Source organism: Doryrhamphus excisus, chromosome 19, assembly GCF_030265055.1.
Source record: "Doryrhamphus excisus isolate RoL2022-K1 chromosome 19, RoL_Dexc_1.0, whole genome shotgun sequence".
In the NCBI taxonomy this organism is placed as follows: Eukaryota; Metazoa; Chordata; class Actinopteri; order Syngnathiformes; family Syngnathidae; genus Doryrhamphus; species Doryrhamphus excisus.
Window position 1 is genome coordinate 5,669,252 of NC_080484.1, and position 22,566 is coordinate 5,691,817.

The window sequence follows — 22,566 nt, forward strand, 5'->3', positions numbered from 1 at the left end:
GCCTGAAGTATATATGATTAGAATGTACGAGGCCACACGGCTATGAAAAAAACTCTCCAGGCTCCAAACCAAAGAGGGTAATTCATATGCAAACATTGCAGTCTGCAAGTGCTCTTAATCGTCTCTTCAGCGTGTTGCAATGGCACCTGTTGAAAGGTTCACCCAGCACCTACGACCAACACAAAAGGCCAGAGGAGAGAAGTACTTGTTGAGGAATGCTATGGCATCTTTCCAGTTGGGGCTCCGCTCAACCACTCGGCGGACCCTCTCTGCCAAGTCACACTGATGCTGTTCTGGTGGCTGTAGTGACACCGAATGCCTCCTTTTAGACACTTGATCTCTGTGTTGCCTTTATTTTGGCAGCTCCCTGGCAACCAAGCGGTCGAGAGCAGCCCGTGCGCTGAATTTCATAGCTGTGGAAGTGTGACTTGTATTGTTTTGTGTGTCATTTTGCTCCCAATTATCCAAACTATGTACATGACTAATAGGTTAATATACTTCATTGTCGTACACGTGTAAAAAGAAGTTAATAATTTCTAAGCACATGTAGCTATGCGAAAAAGTTACCGGTTTGTTATATAGGTGATGAAGCGTTACATTAGTATCAACTTCAATATTTGACCTTTTTAAATAATCTTTTATCATGACTTTATTTCCGTAATATTGTAATGTTTCCCCGTCCTAATTTTCCAACAAATAAAACTAACATTACAACTTCACAAAAAAAACATAAAAAAAAAAAAAATTCAACAATACCAGTTCAGGGTGTACACCGCCTCTTGGCCAAAGTCAGCTGGGATAGGCTCCAGCATACCCCCACCACCATAGTGGATGGATTTCAACTGTGGATTTCAATATGCTGTTAAAGTAACACGTTATTTCCTACTCATATTACAAGTTTATTCTCGTAAAAATTATGACTTTTTTTTCCTCTTTAGAATATGACTTTTTTCTCTTAATAGTTTAACTTTATTCTCTTAAAATTGCTTTTCTCCCCCTTTTTGCTGCTACTATTTTAACTTTCTGCTTGTAAATTGTCTTCTCACAATTCCCACAATATTTTGACTTCATCCCCATAACATTATAACTTTTTGCTCAACCCAATTATTTTTTTCTTGTAATATTAATTTTTTTAACTACATTTTTGCTTAATATTTTGACTTTATTCTTGTAAAATTAGTGCAAATATTAAAATTTTTGCTGTTATTTTTTAGTCTTCTTGTTAAATACACTTTAAGAATGTTCCGTGAATAAAAAAAAAAATAGCCCGTGCTGCAAATAACCCGAGCCCTGCACTTTGGACACCCCTGGTTGAAGGGGTATGCAAGATGCTGCAGCATTGGGGGGGGGGGGGGGGGGGGGATATTCGCTGGGCCTGCTTTCCCAGGCTGTGCACCAGGAAGGCATTTTTTTTAACACCATCATGACGAACGCGTAGCCCTTTCCTGGGGAAATCCGAGACAAAATCGAGAGGGGCCGCTGCTGCCGGGGAGGGTGCGGAGAACAGGAAAGCAAGCCCTGGGAAGGAGGAAGGGGGTGCAGCAGGTACGGTGGTGCGGCGTCGGAAAGGAGATGCGGCGGAGACAGCAAGCACAGATAGACGTGTACAAATCCATGGAATGCAGAGCGAATGGCAGGTTCCCCCTACAGCCCGACTACCTCAGCTGTTAATCCCACGTTATGGCGGCTCTTCTACGCCCGTTAAAGCACGTAGCGCCTTTTGACTATCACGTTACCCGCATCGTGTTACCATGTCGGTTACTGCAAAAAGCAAGACACGGTGACTGAGTTGAGATTAGCGTGTTTGCAGCTAAGTCCCATTCGGAAAGCTATCTGGTGTCTCCGGCGATATACCCGACTCCCATTCGTTTTGGCTCCCTGACAGGTTGAGAGGGGTCAGGGGTCAGAGTGAAACCCCAGCTCGTGTGTGTGTGTGTGTGTGCTTCCACATAGGTCTCGACCCGGCTGTGCTGGGAGAGCAGCTCTTCCATCTGTGGAGCTGCTTGGATCTGAAGACGGTGAGAGTCGCCTTGGCACGTCAAGTATTTACCCAAGGTGCAGTCGATAGGGGGATGATGAAAAAGTTGCACCTAAAGGAAGCTAGTGTGTGTGCTAATGAGGAAAGCAGAGTGGCTGTCAGTAGGAAGGAAGGAATTTGCACTGAATGAACTTGAGATGTGTGTGAGGAGGATATTGAGTGAATGACATCTGCTGGGCAAATTAGGAGGCAGCAGCCAGACATTCTCACACAGATATTATTTTCTCCTGAAGGAAGTTTCTAAAGCCAAAGTTTACATTCTTAAGTCGGGACCCGTATATGTATGTCCCCCTTGGCTTACAGTATGCGGTGTGTGTGTGTCTGCTTGGACCATCATTGCTAGAAAGTCACTAGAAAGCATATAGTACATATGTGTGTGTATATGTATGTATATATGTATATATATATATATATATATATATATATATATATATATATATGTGTGTGTGTGTGTGTATATATATGTATATGTGTATATATATATATATATATATATGTGTGTGTGTGTGTGTGTGTATATATATGTATATGTGTATATATATGTATATATATATATGTATGTATGTGTATACTATATGTGTATATATTTGTATGTGTATATGTGTGTGTATATATTAATGTGTATACTATATGTGTATATATATATGTATGTGTATATATGTGTGTATATATATATGTATGTGTATATATGTGTGTATATATATATGTATGTGTATATATGTGTATATATATGTATGTGTATATATGTGTATATATATATATGTATGTGTATATATATATATATGTATGTGTATATATGTGTATATATATATATATGTATGTGTATATATATATATGTATGTGTATATATGTGTATATATATACATAAATATATATGTATGTGTATATATACATATATATATGTGTATATACATACGTGTATATATATACATATATGTGTGTGTGTGTAAATTGAACTAAAAATGTTTTTACAAAACCCTAATTAAAGTGTGTGTATATATGTGTATATGTATATATATGTGTGTGTGTGTGTAAATTGAACTAAAAATAAAATAATATAAAATAATATAATAAATAATATAATAATAATAATATTAAATATTATTATATAAAAACAAAACCCAAATTAAAGTAAATCAAGGCTAGCTTAAAATGGTACACACTTTTTTTTTAACATTCTTCTTCACATTGCAGTACTTTTCCTTTTTTATTGACTGTTGTACTGAGTGGTCGAGTGGTTAGCGCGCAGTCCACATAGCTAGGAGACTCGAGTTCGATTCCACCCTCGGCCATCTCTGTTTGGAGTTTGCATGTTCTCCCCGTGCATGCGTGGGTTTTCTCCGGGTACTCCGGTTTCCTCCCACATTCCAAAAACATGCTAGGTTAATTAGCGACTCCAAATTGTCCATAGGTATGAATGTGAGTGTGAATGGTTGTTTGTCTATATGTGCCCTGTGATTGGCTGACTACCAGTCCAGGGTGTACCTCACCTTTCGCCTGAAGACAGCTGGGATAGGCTCCAGCAGCCGGAACTGAGACCACTTTTTGCACTACATTATAATAAGTCTTATTTGCAGTTCTATAGTTATTACCACACTTTTTCTCTTTGCTATCACCGGTACCCGTCTATGGCAGTATCTCATAAAGCCCTAAGGATTGTCTTGCATATGGGTTCACTTCTTTGTTGAGGGTCCTCTGTATGCTGACATTTCATATTGAAATGTTGAAAACAATAGCTCCACAGTCTAAATGAGAGACCTACAAAATGCAAATGACCCCCCCTCGGCCCCCTCCACTTCACATTTGCCCTCTCGTATCTCAGCTCACATCTCGCCTTCCTTCCATCTGTGTTTTTTCCCCCCACAGCTACATTTGGCAGCCCAGAAGGGGTTTTCAGACCTCCAAAATGATCCCCTGGAGGCCTTCCTAACAATCCTGGAGAGCTGTCCGGGCAAACAGAAGGGGCGGAGCCACACCTTGGGGGCCCACATCCTCAAGGAATTCCAGAGCTGGCTGAAGGAACATCCTCAGGTCCAAGAGAGTACCTGCAGGCCGTTTCACATCATGCACCTCTGTCCTCTACTCACAATGTCTACCCTTTATATCCATACCCCGGAAAATACATTAACCCGCTTTCTTTTTTTTTTGTTTACATTTGATGTATTTATTCTTCATTTGTTTATATTTCTTTTGCAGCCCATTTCTATTTGTTTTCCTGCACCACAGGTTACCCTGAGTTCACTTCCAAAGCAGCAAGCAACAGCCCTCCAGCATCGGGCTCTTCATCTTCTCACTGACACCCAGACCAGCTTTGTGGAGGGTCTCATAAATACCTACCAGCTGACCACCCTGCAGCCCGCCACCCTGCGGCTGCACGTCATGAGGCTGCTTTCGCTGAAATGCTACAAAGAGGCGAGTGCCATGTCTCCATTCCCTTAGTGTGGTCTGCACATCAGCAGTTGTATTCACACTGTCGCACGCCCGCATGTCATTGTGTCCTCCAGGCGGCGGTGCTGGGCGCAAAGCTGAACTTGCACAATGAGCTGAATCTGGAGGAGGTGAGGAGCGAGTCGTGCTTCGGAAAATGTCCACACCTAACTTCAAAGTGTCCAAAATCTTGCCCGTCCAGGTATGCGTCCCGCTTATCGTTCAGGACAAGCTGGCCCTGGCGGAGAACTACGTCGCGGGGCACGATCATCTTGAACGGCAGCTTGTGGCCCTGCTTGACTCCTGGTGTCACCCCTGCTTCTCTGTGGAAGACATGATCACGAAGTAAGGAACGTCTTTTGGGGAGTCATCCCAGACCCGTTCCCTTAACGGACGCCTGGCGTGCTTCCTCAGGCGCTTTCCCCAGCTTTCCATGTCCAAGCGCTGCCTGAGTCAGATCCAGCCCAAAATGCTGAAGAAGCACATCTTGCGACTTGCGGAGAAATTTAACATCGATCAGGGTGCGTCGTAATTGTGTAGCTTTATCATGATCATGAAGGCAATAGGTGATATCTGTCATGTCCATGGCAGGGCTGTGTCCCAATGCCCTGCACAAGAGGAGGCAGGACACACTTCGATTCCTCATGTACAAGAGGTTTGTGGAGGTAAGGCTTTTTCTTTGGCCTGGCAAGCCTTCCATGCCTCATCATATCCAAAGGAGGACTGGATTGGTTAATGTCAACACTAAGTATGGTTGCCTATTCTCAGAGCATTTAAGCAATGGCAACTGGAATCTTAGTAGACGTTTCTCTCTCACCCGAGCAGGCAGACTAGTGCTGTCCTACCTCATATGGCTAGTGCATGTCCCACCTCGTCTTTCAACATCAACTGATGAAGATGAGAAACGACTTTTAAGACAACCCTAACAGTCCAGTTGCGATCGATTGAATGCCCTGAATGTACGATGACCTGGATGAATGACTTATAATACATGAATATTCATTCATTCCTTTTCTACCGCTTTTTCCTCACGAGGGTCGCGGGGGTGCTGGAGCTTATCCCAGCTGTCTTTGGGCGAGAGGCGGGGTACACCCTGGACTGGTGGCCAGCCAATCACAGGGCACATATAGACAAACAACCATTCACACTCACATTCATACCTATGGACAATTTGGAGTGGCCAATTAACCTAGCATGTTTTAAGGCATAATAAATAGACATTGTTGCTAATTGGACATGCTCGATATCCCATACACTGATTTTGACCTTGCCGTGTGTGTCATTCTTCCCGAGGTGTGATATTAGATAAGAAGCATTGAAAGAAAAGGTCTTACTCTCCCCTCACATAAGCAGTGCTTTATCCCCATTACGTATTACGTAAAGAAATCCAGACATCGGCCATACTGAGCTTGTTGCTCTGCCAAAGGACGTCAGTTTGAAGAGGTCTCACTCGCATGCCGATGTCGTCATTTTTATGGCGATATTTTTGGACCTCACTATTGCTTGTAAACAATGTTACTTATAAACACTGCCTGCACATTTAATAAGGTTTTATAAGAGCAGCAGTTTGACCCTGGAACAGATTAGAGTAGGAAGTGGTTTCCATACCAGATAGCAATCTAAACTGACATGAAAATATATAATTCATTCATTCATTCAGTCATTTTCTACCGCTTTTCCTCACGAGGATCACGGGGGGTGCTGGAGCCTATCCCAGCTGTCTTCGGACGAGAGGCGGGGTACACCCTGGACTGGTCGCCAGCCAATCACAGGGCACATATAGACAAACAACCATTCACACTCACATTCATTGATAATATAATATATTCCAAATGACACATTGTAGTGTTGATTTTGGATGTAGCATTTACAAATCATACCTGTTTTCCTTTTTATAGAACAGCATGAGCGATGAGAATTGGGCCGACCACGTGGAGGTAAGTGCACAACTTCTTTATTTTGTGGAAAAATTAATTAAACATGTTGCTCCATTTTCATTTGCGTCATAATCATCCAGGCCGTAGTGGCGGACGACCCAGAGCTCCAGATCCAGCTGGTGGAGATGTTGGTGAAGCATGGACTTGAAAAATCGGCCCAGTGGTCCCTGAAATACAGCATCCCCAAGCACAGGCTCCCCTTTGGGGTGTGGGAGGCCCAGGAGAGTTTAGGGCCCCAACTGCTGTGAGTCGGCTAAAAATGTCTGTGATGCAACTCGTGGCCTGCACACACGTTTGCGTTCTCTCACAACAGCTTTCTCTTAAGTGACTGTTGGTCACACCTCTAGTTGGGGGGGGGTCAAAGAACGTGTGGGACTCTGTCATATTGTTATTTTCTAAAGGACTAAATCCAATCCAACAGATATATGCTAAGGCAGGCGTTTTGACTCTAGGGCCACACTAGGTTAAAAAATGGAGGGGCGGGGGCGTATAGGTACTATCAAGCAGAATTACATACTTGCTCACAGTGCAACACAATGAAAACACAACCCATAAAACACATCACATTAATGAACAACTTATTTCCAGATGCCCACATGGCATGCTGGGTAGTACAGGTGCAACAACATGAACTTTTTTGAAGCTGTGGTGGTGGGCTGCATGAGACGGCAGCCTACCACCATGTTGTACGCATTTGAAATTTTTTTTAAATGACAAATTTTTTAATGACTTATTTAACCTTTTCCAACAATGAGCAGAACGACTGAGAACATTGCAAAACTGTGCAAAAATGTAATGGCAAAGTTAATGAGAACACTGGCAACATTTAAATTGTACTTTATTTACAAAGCACATCCCCGCTTAGTGCTCATATGTCATTAAATACAGGCGTCATGTTGGAATAGCACACTTAGTATAAAAATACAGAGAGGGGAAGCTGATATTCTTTGGTGACCTACTCAACATCGACTGGTGAGCCACTGCTAACTTCCGAGCTACCTGTTGGCGACCCCTGTGATAGCGTCACGGTCTAAAGATGTACACACTACGTGCTGCTGTTGCACAACTTGGACACACAATGAGTGTTTTGAAGACGAGCCATAAGTATTATAATGATATCTAGAGAGCAAGATGATTAAGTGACACTTATTGATGATTGATGTCTCCCATGAACGTCATAGCTACTTGTAGCTCCAAGCTAGCTAGATGCCGCCGGCCAAGCATGTCAACACAAATGCCGACCTGATGACCTAATGAACATATTGTGCAACCCAGCAGAAATATGACAAAGACGGCAAAATGTTGGGAGAAAGAGTACTGCAAGCTACCCAGCATGCCTTGCGGCAAGAATATATGGGTGTTATTTTGGCATCGGTTTTTCATTTTTGTATGCTCACATGGTGCAGTCGGTAGCTCCAGATTGGGTCTATGACTTTGTAACTCAGTTTCAAACCCTTAAGCTCAGAATAAAAAACATTGGAGGCTAACGAGTGAGCTTGGTAGCTTGCTATGCTTAAAGTGGAGACTGTAGAGATCTCGTTACCTGCACATGAGATGTGGTGTAAACAAAGATAGTCATGGTGAGGATGGACGATAGACATGCCATTGCCCCACATTACGTTTGCGTTGCAACAAGGAACTTTCCCAATGCTAATGTGAGTTTTGTCTTATCGCTCATCATGTCTACTATATTAGCTATGAGTGTAAAGGCGATCATAGGGGTGTTACACGTGTCTACAGGGCTCTAATACAAAAAAACCTTGTTTAGGTTTTATATGCTCGGACTATGGAAATATTCTATTTATTAAAGAGTGATTCTTATTTCACATTAATTCACATATCACGGATGAGTCTGGAACCAGACCTCACAGCTAGGAGACCTGAGTTCAATCCCACCCTCGGCCATCTCTGTGTGGAGTTTGCATGTTCTCCCTGTGCATGCGTTGGTTTTCTCCGGGTACTTCGGCTTCCCCCCACATTCCAAAAACATGCTAGGTTAATTAGCAACTCCAAATCGTCCATAGGTATGAATGTGAATGTGAATGGTTGTTTGTCTATATGTGCCCTGTGATTGGCTGGCCACCAGTCCAGGGTGTACCCCGCCTCTCGCCCGAATACAGCTGGGATAGGCTCCAGCACCCCCCGCAACCCTCGTCAGGATAAGCGGTAGAAAATGAATGAATGAGTCTGGAACCAATTAACTGCAATAAAGGAGGGATGACTGTATGCTGTATGTTGCTGACTTACATCAACCGGACCTGTCAACCTTTCCTTTTGGGTACAAGACCGGAATTATTATTTTTTTCTTTTCCCTTATTTTCTGGATAATTTTTCTTGGCTGTCGACATAACCGAAATTAATACCAAAACTAGTCATTCCCTCCACATTTGCTTGTGGAAGGATTTCCAACCTACAGCACTGTCATGATGTGGTTTTCAACAGATTTGGTTATTATTATACATCCATCCATTTTCTATGCCGCTTATCTTCACTAGGGTGGGGGAATGCTGGAGCCTATCCTAGCTGACTTCAGGCGAGAGGCGGGGTACACCCTGGACTGGTGGCCAGCCAATCACAGGACACATATAGACAAACAACCATTCACACTCACATTCATACCTATGGACAATTTGGAGTGGCTAATTAACCTAGCATGTTTTTGGAATGGGGGAGGGAACCAGGAAGAAAACCCTTGCACGCACAGGGAGAACATGCAAACTTGAACCCGAGTCTTCACCCGATCTCCTGAGTGTGTGGCCTACCACTCGGTCACCGTGCGGCCTGGGTTATTATTATGATTATTATTTGTGTTATTAATATTTACATTTCAACTTTTTCCTCACCTTTTTGCTTTTTTCCCCTTTGTTAAATGTGCCGCAAGCCAATAAAGTCTGCCTTTTTTGAATTCGTATGAAGACTCTGAAAGACACCTCATGCTTTCACGTCATCTTAGACATGCCAGCCATTCTGCCCAAAGCGAAGAGTGGACCCAGTCTGAGGATCACTGTCAGATGTTCTACCAGGTGCCGATTACCAAAGACAAGGTCCAACACGTGGACACGCTGGAAGCGCTTCAAGGTTGCCGCAACGCTCTCCTCAGGGTAAAGCGCTGAAAGAAAAGGGATAATCATGTAAATAAATGTTTGTGTTGAGTGTTTGGGTTTTTTTCCCCAGGAGGGTGCTGTTGTCGGGGTGGACATGGAGTGGCAGGCCAACTTTGGCTGTGTCGTCACCCAGCATGTTGCCCTCATACAGCTGGCTACGTTTGACACGGTGTTCCTGTTAGATCTGTGCGCCCAGGGCTTCTGTCAGCATCCGGACACCATCAGCTTCATCAGGAGTTTTTTCTCCGCCCGAAACGTCCTCAAGCTGGGTAAGCTGGCAAAACATTTCAGATCGTCTCTGCAGCTTCTGAGCCGTCTGTGGCGTCTTCTTCAGGTTACGGCATGGCGGGAGATCTCAAGTGTCTCAGGTCGACCTGGCCCCAGTTTGTAGACGAGCCACTGAAAATGGAGGGCATGCTCGACCTACTTAATATACACCTGAAGGTAACTGCGGAGGAATATTTATATTTTGAAAGCATTAAACTGTACTGAGCACGCCATCTTGCCGCTGTTGGAGCAGATTATCTATCATGGGCTACTATTATTACTGGCAGAAAAACTGACCCCCATATTAACCGATATCACATTTTTATGCCAATATTGCGATAATATTGCCCAGCCCTTACGAAAAGAAAATATATTTATCAATATATTACTTTAAATATATTGTATTATATTATAATATATTCTTTTTCCATTATATTTTCCAATACATTATATATTATAAATACATGGAATAATATATTTTTGTACATATATTATACAATATATTATATATTCATGTAATATATGGCAATATATTGCAGAATATACAAATGATTGCCGCTTTCAATATATTGAAATATATTAAATCCAAATATATAATATATGAGTTTATATATCCCAAATTATATGCAATTTTATATATGTAAAAATAGTCCTTTTTTGGTGTTGATCGCAAGATATTTTTTATATGTATCAATATATACACATATATGATCTATGCATATATTGCAATATATTGGAAAATATAAACATAAGATCCCATATATGGCAATATATTTCCTAATACATTGCATTATATTTGCCAATATACTGCAATATATTTTTTTCCATAAGGGAGCATCCCTACTGAAAACATGTTTTTGAATAAATATAATATGCAGTTGTTGTTTGCTTTATGCTTTATTCAGATCCAGCATGGGAAGGCCAATTGCCATTGGGAGAGGACTCTGCAGAGGAAAGGCCTCAGTCTTCTGGTGCTCCAGGTCCTGGGAAAACCCCTGGACAAGACCGAGCAGATGTCCAACTGGGAGAAGCGGCCGCTGCGTGTCAGCCAAATCAGATATGCAGGTGAGTCACACAATAACATGCACACACACACACAACATGCTGATCTCCTGCCAGATTATCACTGATCATCATCTTACTCCCTAAATAACCGCTGGGAATTACAATTGAAGGCAAATCCTCTCTCTGTCGCCCCCTAGTGACGGATGCCTACTGTTTGCTTGACGTCTACTCTGTTCTCTCGCGTAACCCCGCCGACTTTGGGCTGCCGGAGGATCTGCGCAGCGTCTCCGCGAGCCAGCCGGAGGGAATGAAGAACGGCGAAGCGAAACAGAAGAATAAAAAGTACAAGCAGCAGATGCAACCCAGCGGCGAAGAGGTCCGAGCTTCCTTTCTGATTTGTTTCTATATACTGTATGTTTCCAATCATCTATTATTAGAAGAAACCTGACAGGTTGTGGCTGTCTGCATCACTTATTGCCGTGTGTGGATTCTGGCCAAAATGAAATGAATCTGGAGCTCCTTGGCGCAGGTAATAAATAATGTGCCCGTGCTTCTCGGACACAAAATGCAAAAGCTCCCAAAGTGAAGAATCCGGGGTTGGGGCATCAAGGCTGCGGGTGGGAACAATGCATGTTTGACCAAGACACTTTAGCAGCGCCGGGGGTGAGGCTGTATAGCTCACCCTGTGCAATGACCTCCCGGGCTCTCTTCTGCAAGTGAAAAGAAAATCTCCCCTGTGGGGCTCACTTAAGTATGGCATTATTGTCTCTGTCCATTTAGGAATGTCAGGGGGCTCAATGGGTCAGTCCCCCTTGCTCAGACACTGAGAAAGGCCTCCTGTGTGGCACGAAGCCCCCTGAAGATTGCCCCCCTTCTCCCCCACGCCCCCCACCTCTGCACCCCCAGCAGTTGCGGGTGGTGTGCGACAACATGCTGCAAGGCCTTGGGAGGTACTTACGCTGCCTTGGAGTGGACGTGGTCATGTTGGAGAATAACGATGATCACAGGGAGGCTGCAAAGGTACAGCCGTCTAAATATATATACAGTACAATACAGTACAGTACGCACCCAAACTGGAAGCTCTTATCTTTTTTGTTTTTGACATCTCAATGCTATAATATTACCTAAATCAGGGCTGTCCATACATTATCCAGCAAGGACCACGACGTGACAATGATGCAACTTTCCCACTTGGATGTTCGTTGAAGATATGCACACAGGTTAGCCATAATTCAAGAAAAAACTCCATCAGCCACCAAAAGTAAAAGCCAAGTAAAACGACGTACTGTCTGCCAATAAAGTCTTTTAAAGCCGATCACAAAAACTGCAGTGGGGACGTGACACAAACATATAAATGTGCATGTGTGCTGTGTCATGTAGGGTTGACGCACTTGTACATGAATACAATTAAACCTTTTTTAATTTTATTTTTATTTTTTTTAAAGAACTGCAAAAAAATATGAAAAAGCAGCAGTAATTTTATAATACAGTAAATAAAATCATAATATTACAGGAAAAAAGTTGTAATAAAAAAAAATAAAGTCAGAGTCAGAGCAGTAAAATAAAAAAAAATCCAAATAACATGATAAAAATGAAAGTTGAAATATGACATCATTTTCTAAAGTCAAATAAAATAAAGTTCAATCTTTTGGAAAATTATGTTAAAAATGTTGGCAACAAAATATATTAAAGTCATAACATTACAAGAAAATGTAAATGTTGAAATATGAAAAATAATGGAAAATTTTGCAAAAGTGTAATTTAGGAGAAAGAGAATAATCTGCTTTACCACAAAGCTTTTAGCATATCTATCTCCACGGGGTGTTACCAAAACGTAAAATATCAAAGTGGCCCCCTGTTTGTCCTTTGTTTTTTCATTATGTGGCCCTTGAGGGTAGAAGTTTGGACACCCCTGTTTTTAAGTATTATTCTGCATTAAAAATCCTTGAAATGTGGTGGGTGTACTGGCTTTTGGGAGCGACTGTACTTACAGTATTATTTTACAGTGAGTACGGAAAGTAGTCGGACCCCCTTACATTTTTCACTCTTTCATTGCAACCATTTGCTAAAGTCATTCAAGGTCATTTATTTCAAATGTATTAAAAAAGAATAAGGGAAATATGCCATGGTCTTAAGTATTCAGACCCTTTGCTGTGCAGGGTGTTGTCTAGTTCTTCCATCCTCCTTGAGATGATTCTACTCCATCATTGGAGTCCGGTCATGTTGAATGAAACTGTTTGGACTTGCTTCTGGTCAAGGTTCCAAAAGAATGTCTGCAGCACTCAAGGTTCCTCCACGATCCTTAAAGGGGAACATCATTCACAATCCTTATGTGAAACATGAACATGTTTCTTTTCCTTTTCTGTGCATAGTAAAACAAGAAAACAAGGTAATTTCAGTCTTTGGGATACACCATTTTCGACTATGAAACCCTGTAAAAAAAAAAAAAAAACCTCTGTACCAACGTTGCATGGTTTGATACCCATGCTGCGATCATGCATTAACACATACACTGATGATAACATGGAATAGTTGCAGTATTTTGCTCACCGAAACTTCTTTGCTCTGTGCATTGATAGTAACTAACTAATATGGCACCTCGCTAACCGCTAGTCTCAACATAATTCACAGACGGAAGAGTGGATTTAGCTCTCAATTTTTCTACAAAGACTCAACAAGATGCTGGTTTGCCGTAAGTATTTTTTTTACCTGAGGACTGGAGCACATGTCTTGTGCTGGAAGACACAGCCATCCCAAGGAGATCGTACGTTTGCTGTCCCCGCCGCTGACAGAACTAGCATAAATATTTGTATAAAATAATGCGCAGAGAAAAGACATTTGGGTAGTGTTTTAAATCATAATACTGCAACTATTAATAATAATAATAATACATTTTATTTGTATAGCGCTTTTCAAAATACTCAAAGACACTTTACAGAAGAATGGAGTTGAATAAAGCAAGTAAACAGAATAGAATACACACCAAAATACATCATTCATTGGTTAATACACAGTTAAAACGTGAGAAAAAGCGGGGGGCACAGCAGTCAGATATAAAAAGTTAGACATTAAAAACAGATTTAAAGATTATTATTATTATTACTCAGTTTATGTGTTAATGCATGATCACAACATGGGTATCAAACCATGCAACATTGGTAGAGAGGTTTTTAGGTGTATCCCAATGTATCCCAATGGCAACATTGTAAGGTAGCTCAAATTAACTCATTTTCTCAGGTTAGATTACACAGAAAAGGGAAAGACATATGCGTTCATGTTTCACATAAGGATTGTGAATGATGGGAAAAATTCCCCAAAAAGTGCAGTTCCCCTTTAAATGGAAGAAGATGACTTTGGCTGCAAAGAAACAAAGAGTGAAAAATTGAACAGAGTCTAAATCTTTGCGTACCCGCTGTAGTACGTACATCCATTATGCTGATGACTGACTCTTTTCTCCAGTTAGCACAAGCCGAAGGCCGTGTCATCCTCACATGCGGACTTCCGTTCCAGACTGTAAGTCTGAGTCACGCTAGAGAGAACGTGCTATGTTATACTTGTCTGTATGACTATAAAAATAACTATATCCTTACACTCTCTTCTCCGTCTGCCCGGCTAGTTGCGGTCCCAGGTGGGCGAGGGCCGCTGTCTGTCCCTGAACTGCTCGGAGAAGGCCAGGGACCAGGCTGTACGAGTGCTCAGACACTTCAATGTGCAGCCTACGCCTGATGATATATTCAGTCGCTGCCAGGTAGGAAGAAGGCTTCATTCGGTTTTTGAACGTGCGTAACGTGGTGTAATTATCTCACCAGTCATTTTATACGGTGGCGACGTGTCAAAAGTGTGGGAACCGAGTACGGTTGTTGTTGATTTATTGTGTCTGAACTGCGGGTGGCTGCTGCTCCCAAACTTGGGTGTTCTGGTCTGCAAGATAGACCACTTGGTTGTGTTGTGGCACACCCCCGGAATGTAGACCTACCAGGACCACCCCCCCCCTGTCTTGGAGGTAATGGGGATGCCTGCTCTGACACACTGGCAGCAAAAATAAGCAGGGGCCAAATGGTGTCCTGCTAAAGTATTTATTGGTGGAAAGGAAGTCCCTTTGATATATTAAAACCACAGGGAAGCCAAATGATACATATAAAACCATTTAGCCTTCCACAGCTTATTTAAAGACGTAAAGAACACAACATCAGAGGTGTCCAAAGCTCTTTTTTATTTGCCTGTTTGGCACATTCTAAATAGCATACGTCACACCAGGCTGGATAGGTGTCTGCTAAGTTATAACACATGAATAGTTATTCAGATACACAGTAACATCAACATCATACCCGGGAGGCTGAAAAGGCTAAATCGGGGGTGGACAAATATTTTCCTGCGAGGGCCACATAGTGATGCAACTTTGCCACGTTGATATTTTGTAAGAGACATTGTTATAGACGTAAGACGTTATTTATATATCAAGAATATAATTTTGCGATATAGGTGAAAAAGCACATTACCCTATTTTCTGGACTATAAGTCGCTCTAGAGCAGGGGTCTCAAACTCAATTTACCTGGGGGCCACCGGAGCTAGGTTCTGGGTGAAGCCGGGCTGCATCAGGTTTAAAAAAAACAAAAACAAAACGCATTTATTAAAAACTGGAAAAAAAAATCAATAAAAAAACTATCTTCAATGCTTTTGCTTCTGCTATATCCTACACTTTTTCAGTACTTTGGTTCCGGTTTTCCACACCAAAATGTCTGATAAAACTTTCCACTGTTCTCAAATATCTTAATTTTTATTTTTCTATACACAAAATAAGATTAAAAAAATAAACAAATTAAGAATAAAGACAATAAATCAATCAATCAGTAATAAATAAGTAAAATAATAATAAAACAGCAAATAAGAAAAACGTAAGAAACCACATACAGTTGGTAGAGAAATTATTTTTTCAGATTCAAATGTACAGTATTAACAGTTATTTAACCTTTAACATGAACATTAATGAAACTTAATAATTTTACCCAATTAGCAAGTTAGCATCGTACTCAGTTCCATCTGGGAGCAGCGTCGTAACTTTAACAACATGTTTGATGAGATGCTTTATCCGGACGTGTATTTTTAGTTTTATTCCAAATCATTTCCTGCATTTATTTGTACCCAGCGTCATAAGCCTTTAGCTTCATTGCTAATCCAAAGCAAAACAGGGCGGGGCAAAATCATGTTAATTGTGTCCGGTGTGCACACAGCTTTAAGCTGTCATTTCAACATTAAACTTTGGTATCAAGGTAGGGGGCCTCAAACTCGTGGCCCGCCCCCTTCTCTAGAGTATATAAGTTGCACAAGGCCAAAAATGCATAATTAGGTAGAAAAAAAACATACATAAGTTGCACTGGAGTATAAGTCGCATTTTTGCAGGTAATTTATTTTCCAAACTACTTGACCAAAACAGACATTACATCATCTTGGAAGGCAATATCTAACAATAAAAGAATAGAGAACAGGCTGAATAGGTGTAAGATATGCTAACACAATGGTTATTATGCTACACGAAAAATAAACATGAACAGTAATGGTGTCCAGTGTTTATGTAACATAAACAGTTTTTTCATTTATAAGTCGCTCTGGAGTATAAGTCGCAGTAACAGCCAACCTATAAAAAAAAGTGCAACTTATAGTCCGGAAAATACGGTGTTAGTATCAACTTTGGTCTTTGCTTTTTTTGCTGTTTTTTCATAATCTAAGTATTCACATTTCTTAAATAATATATTTGTAAATTTTATTTTAATATTGGGAATTTTTCTCGTAAATTAATTTTCCAAGAATTACAATTCTAATTGTTGTTTAGTTTGTTTTCCAGAATATTACAACTTAAAAAAACTTTATTTAACTTTCTTTAATATTTAAACTTTACGCTACTCCTGAAATTATGTATTATTTTATTCTCATAAAATTACGACTTTTTCTTGTCAAATTACAAATTTTTCTCTTAATATTTTGACTTTAATATTGCAGATTGTTTTAATTTTTTTCTGTTTATTTACTTTTAGTTTTAGTTATTTACTTTAGTTTTTAATAAAAAAGCAGCAGCTCCGCTTTGGACACCCCAGGACTAAATTAACAGAACACGCCAGCCAGTCCAATAAGCAAGTTATCGGTAAAGAAGTTCACCGAGATCCCGATCTCATACTGCATCACAGTTGTTGCCACAAGGCTAGAGCACACTCTTGCACCTGTCCACGGTAATGTAGGCTCCTTGGCTCATGTCAGTCAGTATGATTAACATTTAAAAACATGTTTAATTGTACTTATACTGTATATTTTGATATTTAGCCTGGTATGGGGTGAACAAATGTGACCAATAGTCTGGAAAATCGACAGTAGAAAAGACACTAATTCGCTTTGTCAGCTGTAAGACTAAACTAAGATGTTTTTTCAGGTGTTTTAGCACGTACTGTTTTGACCTACCTGTATACTAGCTCGCTTTTAGCATCGTGAATGTACTGCATGTGTCAAAGTTGCCCTCCGCATCCTTCAGTTTCTCTGTAAAATGTGATGTAGTTGGAGGGTTCAATCTCATTTGGGGATAGTAAATAAGATTGTGAAACAAAGTTTAACAGAGAGGGAGCAAGCATCCCTTGGGGCTGTCATCGCAGCCCACCCAGGCATAGTCGACTCCCTCGTTATCTGATGTGAAAAGCCTCGGATGGCTTCATTTTTTTTCTCCCACGCCTTTTGTTTCTGTGGCTTTCTCTGTTATGTACGCTGTTTTGAATGTCACGTGGAAGGAGCAAGCAAGTTTAAAAAACTTGCAGGGAAAGGGTTAACGTTCCTCTGTGTGCATCAGTAGGCCACCACAGATTTTGGAGGAATGTGTGTCCACCATGGAGATCCCATGAGGGTAGCGAGGGGAGTAGAAGGGCCTTGTGTGAGTGTGTGTGTGTGTTACAGCAACATAGTTATATGCATCATTCACATAAAGGACAATAACGTTCAATATGGTCAGCTCATGAAGGGTGGAAAACACATCTGACCCTCTCATAATGTGACCTTTCACCTTTAAACTTGCATTATTTTGCATGGGCACTTTGTGGGTCAAATGTTCACATCATACAAATAACTAAATAGGTGTTGTTTTGTATTGATCCTAAGCATAGTAGCATAGCATTATTTTCAACACAATAATAGTACTAAAAGCTCTGTGTTTTTATGTGCATGACAGCATTCCATTATTTCTATAGTGGAAGCTGCTTAGGCCGACGCCCGCCAGATTGCTGACTGATGTGGACGTTAGCGGTTGTCAGCGTAACCGAAATCACATTACACACATTTACTTGTGATTTTGAGGCATACAGCATGACATGCTGTTCCTCCATATTTGTTCTTGAGTTTTTGTATGGAATTGTGACTGCATTTTGTTCGTGGCGGTGATGGATTCCAGGTTGTTACTGTCCTTGGTGAGTGGGTTGACATAGACAAGTTGTTGACATAACGTCTCGGTCGGACATTTTTGGTGTTTCTGAAATCACTGCTTTTTGTTGTTGTTGTTGTTGGTTGTGGAAAACGTAGTTGTGGTGACGAATGAGTAAGTTGTCAACATGCATGGAAGATGTACAAAATATCTGAAAGTGCGTTGGCCGCACTCATTACGTATTTTGGGTGCACGTTAAGGCTTGGTTAAACGATAATTTTGAAATCGATTAATCTAGAAAATGGTTTTTTGATGCATCGATTAATCTAACAATCTAACAATTTGATTGGCCGCACTAATTATGTATGTTGGGTGCACGTTAGGGCTGGGTTAAACAATTATTTTTGTAATCGATTAATCTAGAAAATATTTTTTAATGCATCGATTAATCCAACGATTCATTTTTAAATTCAATTGATTGGCCGCACTAATTATGTATGTTGGGTGCACGTTAGGGCTGGGTTAAAAGATTATTTTTGTAATCGATTAATCTAGAAAATATTTTTTTTATGCATCGATTAATCTAATGATTCATTTTTAAATTGGATTTGATTGGCCGCACTAATTATGTATGTTGGGTGCACGTTAGGGCTGGGTTAAAAGATTATTTTTGAAATCTAGAAAATAGTTTTTCGAGGCATCAATTAATCTAACGATTCATTTTTAAATCCGATTTGATTTGATTTTAATTCGATTATCTCCCCATAATTTGACCTATATAGCAATTAATGCTAATGTATCTAAATGAATAAAATACTAATTCCTTCTTTCCAATATATTTTCAATGTTCAAAAACGAATTGTATAAACAATAATAAAGTTCACAATGGAATCCTATAATAACAAAAATAATAAATTAAACTTTTCTTTCAATAAATAAAGCTATTGTGCAAAAACTCAATCTGAATCAAAATACAAACATAAAATAAATAAAAAGAAATAACACATTGTGTGTGTTCCTGCAAGAGCACTTTATCTTCCCTCTTGCTTTCCACCACCACTCTCACTCCATGTGTGTGTGTGTGTGTGCGACAGTGTGCTGGAGTACAAGTTACGTGGTATGGTTTGGACAAATGACGTAGTTAATCATTGCAAACAGGGAAAGAAAAAAAGCTGAAAACGTACGGTGTCTTCTCCTCCACACATCAGCTCCCGGGTGCTGGTGCATCGCAGTAGTGCTTTTATGGTACACCATCTCCATTTTACACAGGTCACAGATCACCCAATCGTTACCTTTTAAGTGTAAAGTACTCACATACTTTTGACATCCTATTGCCAGATATTGTCTTTTCCCCTGCCGGCGGCATTTTTTGATACCGAGTGACAACGCATCCATGTGCAGTTTGTTGTTGATTTAACATGAGGCTGTCATTAACCCCTTTCTACAGACATTTATGATATGGCAGCCACCTGGAAGTTGTGTGCTGTGTAGAAACTGTTCTGTTTCTGCAGGGAATGTGTGATATTCTTCTAGCTACTGTATGTTTGCTGACAGCATTAAAGCTACCTCATGGTTGTGTCGACAATTTCTAACGTGTTAATTACGCTGGTGACGGTACCTGACACCAGTACCCTTAGCCAAACGTCAACATTGTCAACCACCTGTTGTGTTACTTCTTGCTGTACAGTTCCCCATCATTGAGTCTGCATAGTGTACACTAAATGCTCCATTTATGCTCCAAATATTTCAGGTCTTATATTCTTAGGGTGGAGGTTCACTCTTGCATGCTTTGATAATCGACAAGCTAGAATTGTTCCACGTCATTTTCAAGACTGCTTTCAATACTATAACAACCACGCACTGTTACACAAGATCATTTCCAGTACGATGACGTTATGCAACGCAGTCCTTTGTCCTTAAATATAATGTCTGTGCCGTTCTCGCCATGGGTTTGGTCCTTGGGTGGAGTTCTTTACACTTCATTACGCTCCCATTAATCGGCTATATCCTACCCGAACCGCCATGGGGCCACATGTGAACGAATACACACACAAACACACACACACATAAACTTCCGTTGAAATGCTGTGTGCCATCCGATGTCCCATGCTGACCTTTTATAGACATGTTGAGATTGCACAGATCGGCGGGGAGATAGACGCTAACCCAACCAAACATACGCATTATCACACTGTATAGCGTGAGATGCAAATGCACGCAAAATCCCAAACTCACAAACACTTCCTGGCACTGACACACACACACACACCTCAGCACCTTTTATACACACACACACAGGAACTGGGTCTCAGTCATAGACAGCGCTGCAGCAACGCCGGTTCCCACGCACCAGACTACTGGGGAAGTGAAAACAAGAGCAACAGGAACCGTCACACCACGAGAGGGAGGGGTCAGACCTATGGTGGGGTTAGCGAGAGGAAGGAGGGGGGGCGGGGGTGAGAACAGAGGTGATGGCAACAAGAGGAAAAAGCAAAAGAGAAAAGCGACAGACGTCAGTGAAAGTGGGTGAGAATTAAGAGGGACTAAAATAGCACACCTTATTTGGATAATTATTATTATTATTATGATGATTGGGTGGAAGTGAGAAGTTGTTGATGCCTTGGAGGAAGAGGAGGCTGTTTGTTGAGAATAATAAGACTTGTCCGTGCTTTGATGTGCAAAAGCGCTGTGGGCTGACAACCAGGAGGAATGTGAAAGGTTTCAACATGTTTTACTGTTACTCACCCTTTTTCACATTTGTCATATCCCGGCACCCCCCCCCCCCCCCCCCCCCCCCCCCCCAGACCACCACAAATATGCAATCATGATCTCAAACAATTTTTCTCAGTGCACCATTGCAAGGAATTTTTTGTGGCACTTTATTGGTACTGCTGGGAATATTTACAACGGAACACAAACGTTAATACGTTAGCAAAAAATGAGTGTGTTTTTGATACATGGTGAATTGACTTAGGGAATATACACTATAAATATACTGGGGCAACACAAAATGACAGTAATTAATGAGGACCAAACCCTAACCACTACTCATTAGTTTTTCATCAGTTTGTCAGTAAGTACTGTAGTTTCATGTGGCCATTTTTCAGGTTATATTTTCATGTTTCACATTTTAAAATGGTGTCACTACTACATGGCATTGCTTTATGTGACGTTTTTTTTTGTGGCAAACTTTTTCATTTTTTTCTTTGTTTTAATGAAACAAGTGTTTTATTTCAGTTGATTGTGTTTATTTCTCCGGAAAATATTGTCATATAAGAAAACGGGAGTACTCACACAAGGACTCCTGTGACATCTGCACATATTTCATATTGGATTTTATTTTTGGTGCCTTGATTGCATCCAAAAATTAGCATATCTAGTGTATTCCTTAGGGTACTGTCATTAGGGAATGCTCTTTTTTTTCATTTCTTCTTCCTCCTTGGCAACCTCGTAGGTTCTAAATAAATGGTGACGCCATTTCTGTATTAGTTAAACAGTGAAGCATGAACATAACCCGGAACTTCTCTCCAAAGTGGAGCAAAGAAGTGATGGGATGGTAGACTTTCTCACGTTTGGTCCTCACACACAGGCTCCCACTGTTAGCTTATCATTAAAAATTCACTTTTAATAGTTGGTTGTCATCACACATTTTAATCTTTCTCATCACTGCTGCCCTTCTATGCTTCTATGACCAACTGAGGGTGGAGTTGTATCAGTTCAACTCCAAATTGGACAACTCGAGCGTCTATGTCTACTCACGTTTCCACACTTTCCCACTCTCGAGCCCTTCAAGAGATGACAGGGAGCAGCAGCGAGAAAGGGGGAGGGAGAGACGGTTAAAAGAGGGAAGGGGGGGGGGGGCATTCCATAGGCACGCCAAAACATTCCGAGGGAAACCATCCCAAATATTTCCCACTGTGTGCGGCGAGGGCTTCATGTCTCCTGTTACACTCACTCATACGGCGTGAGAGATTTTAAAGCATTTTACATATTGTCGCTCTATATGTACATGTATATATGTATACATATATATATACATGTACAGTATACAGTACTATACAGTACTGCCACATCCGCTATGTTTCTTATGATTGATTTAAAATGGATTTGTTTATATGCAAATTCATTCACAGAATCATTCAGCTCAGAGGAGGAGTAGGACCTCCATGTTTGAATGCTCCTAAAAGCACAATTTGGACAGAAAAAACTCAAAACAACCGTACCGAACCGCACTTAATAGAGGATCTTTGACTAGCATTTCTGCAGTAGAGTGCGCTCCAGCGTTGTTATGGTAGGTACTCAAAAGCAGCACAGCCCTCCTGTAATATAGAATAGATAATAGTAGTAATAATATTTTTGCAGAAGCTCCTTAAAAAGAGCAGCTCACCCTTTTG

At 40.8% G+C, this 22,566-nt stretch overlaps 1 protein-coding gene across 7 annotated transcripts in view; it reads left to right on the forward strand.

The window, feature by feature from the left end:
* The window catches only part of exd3 (exonuclease 3'-5' domain containing 3), a 62,603-nt gene that overhangs the window by 933 nt on the left and 39,104 nt on the right, over window positions 1–22,566 (forward strand). For 5 of the 7 annotated variants that reach the window (XR_009120160.1, XM_058056364.1, XM_058056363.1 and 2 more), the window contains exons 3-18: window positions 1,954–2,018; window positions 3,905–4,450; window positions 4,543–4,596; window positions 4,668–4,810; window positions 4,880–4,986; window positions 5,057–5,130; window positions 6,364–6,402; window positions 6,483–6,646; window positions 9,356–9,503; window positions 9,577–9,775; window positions 9,841–9,950; window positions 10,679–10,838; window positions 10,976–11,154; window positions 11,559–11,798; window positions 14,238–14,291; window positions 14,395–14,526. Coding sequence is in view for 6 of the 7 variants with exons in the window: in XM_058056364.1 (XP_057912347.1) it covers window positions 1,954–2,018; window positions 3,905–4,450; window positions 4,543–4,596; window positions 4,668–4,810; window positions 4,880–4,986; window positions 5,057–5,130; window positions 6,364–6,402; window positions 6,483–6,646; window positions 9,356–9,503; window positions 9,577–9,775; window positions 9,841–9,950; window positions 10,679–10,838; window positions 10,976–11,154; window positions 11,559–11,798; window positions 14,238–14,291; window positions 14,395–14,526 (2,414 nt within the window). In the remaining variant the exon portion in view is untranslated. The remainder of the gene's footprint in view (window positions 1–1,953; window positions 2,019–3,904; window positions 4,451–4,542; window positions 4,597–4,667; window positions 4,811–4,879; window positions 4,987–5,056; window positions 5,131–6,363; window positions 6,403–6,482; window positions 6,647–9,355; window positions 9,504–9,576; window positions 9,776–9,840; window positions 9,951–10,678; window positions 10,839–10,975; window positions 11,155–11,558; window positions 11,799–14,237; window positions 14,292–14,394; window positions 14,527–22,566) is intronic. The other 2 variants (XM_058056361.1, XM_058056366.1) reach the window with 2 other exon arrangements.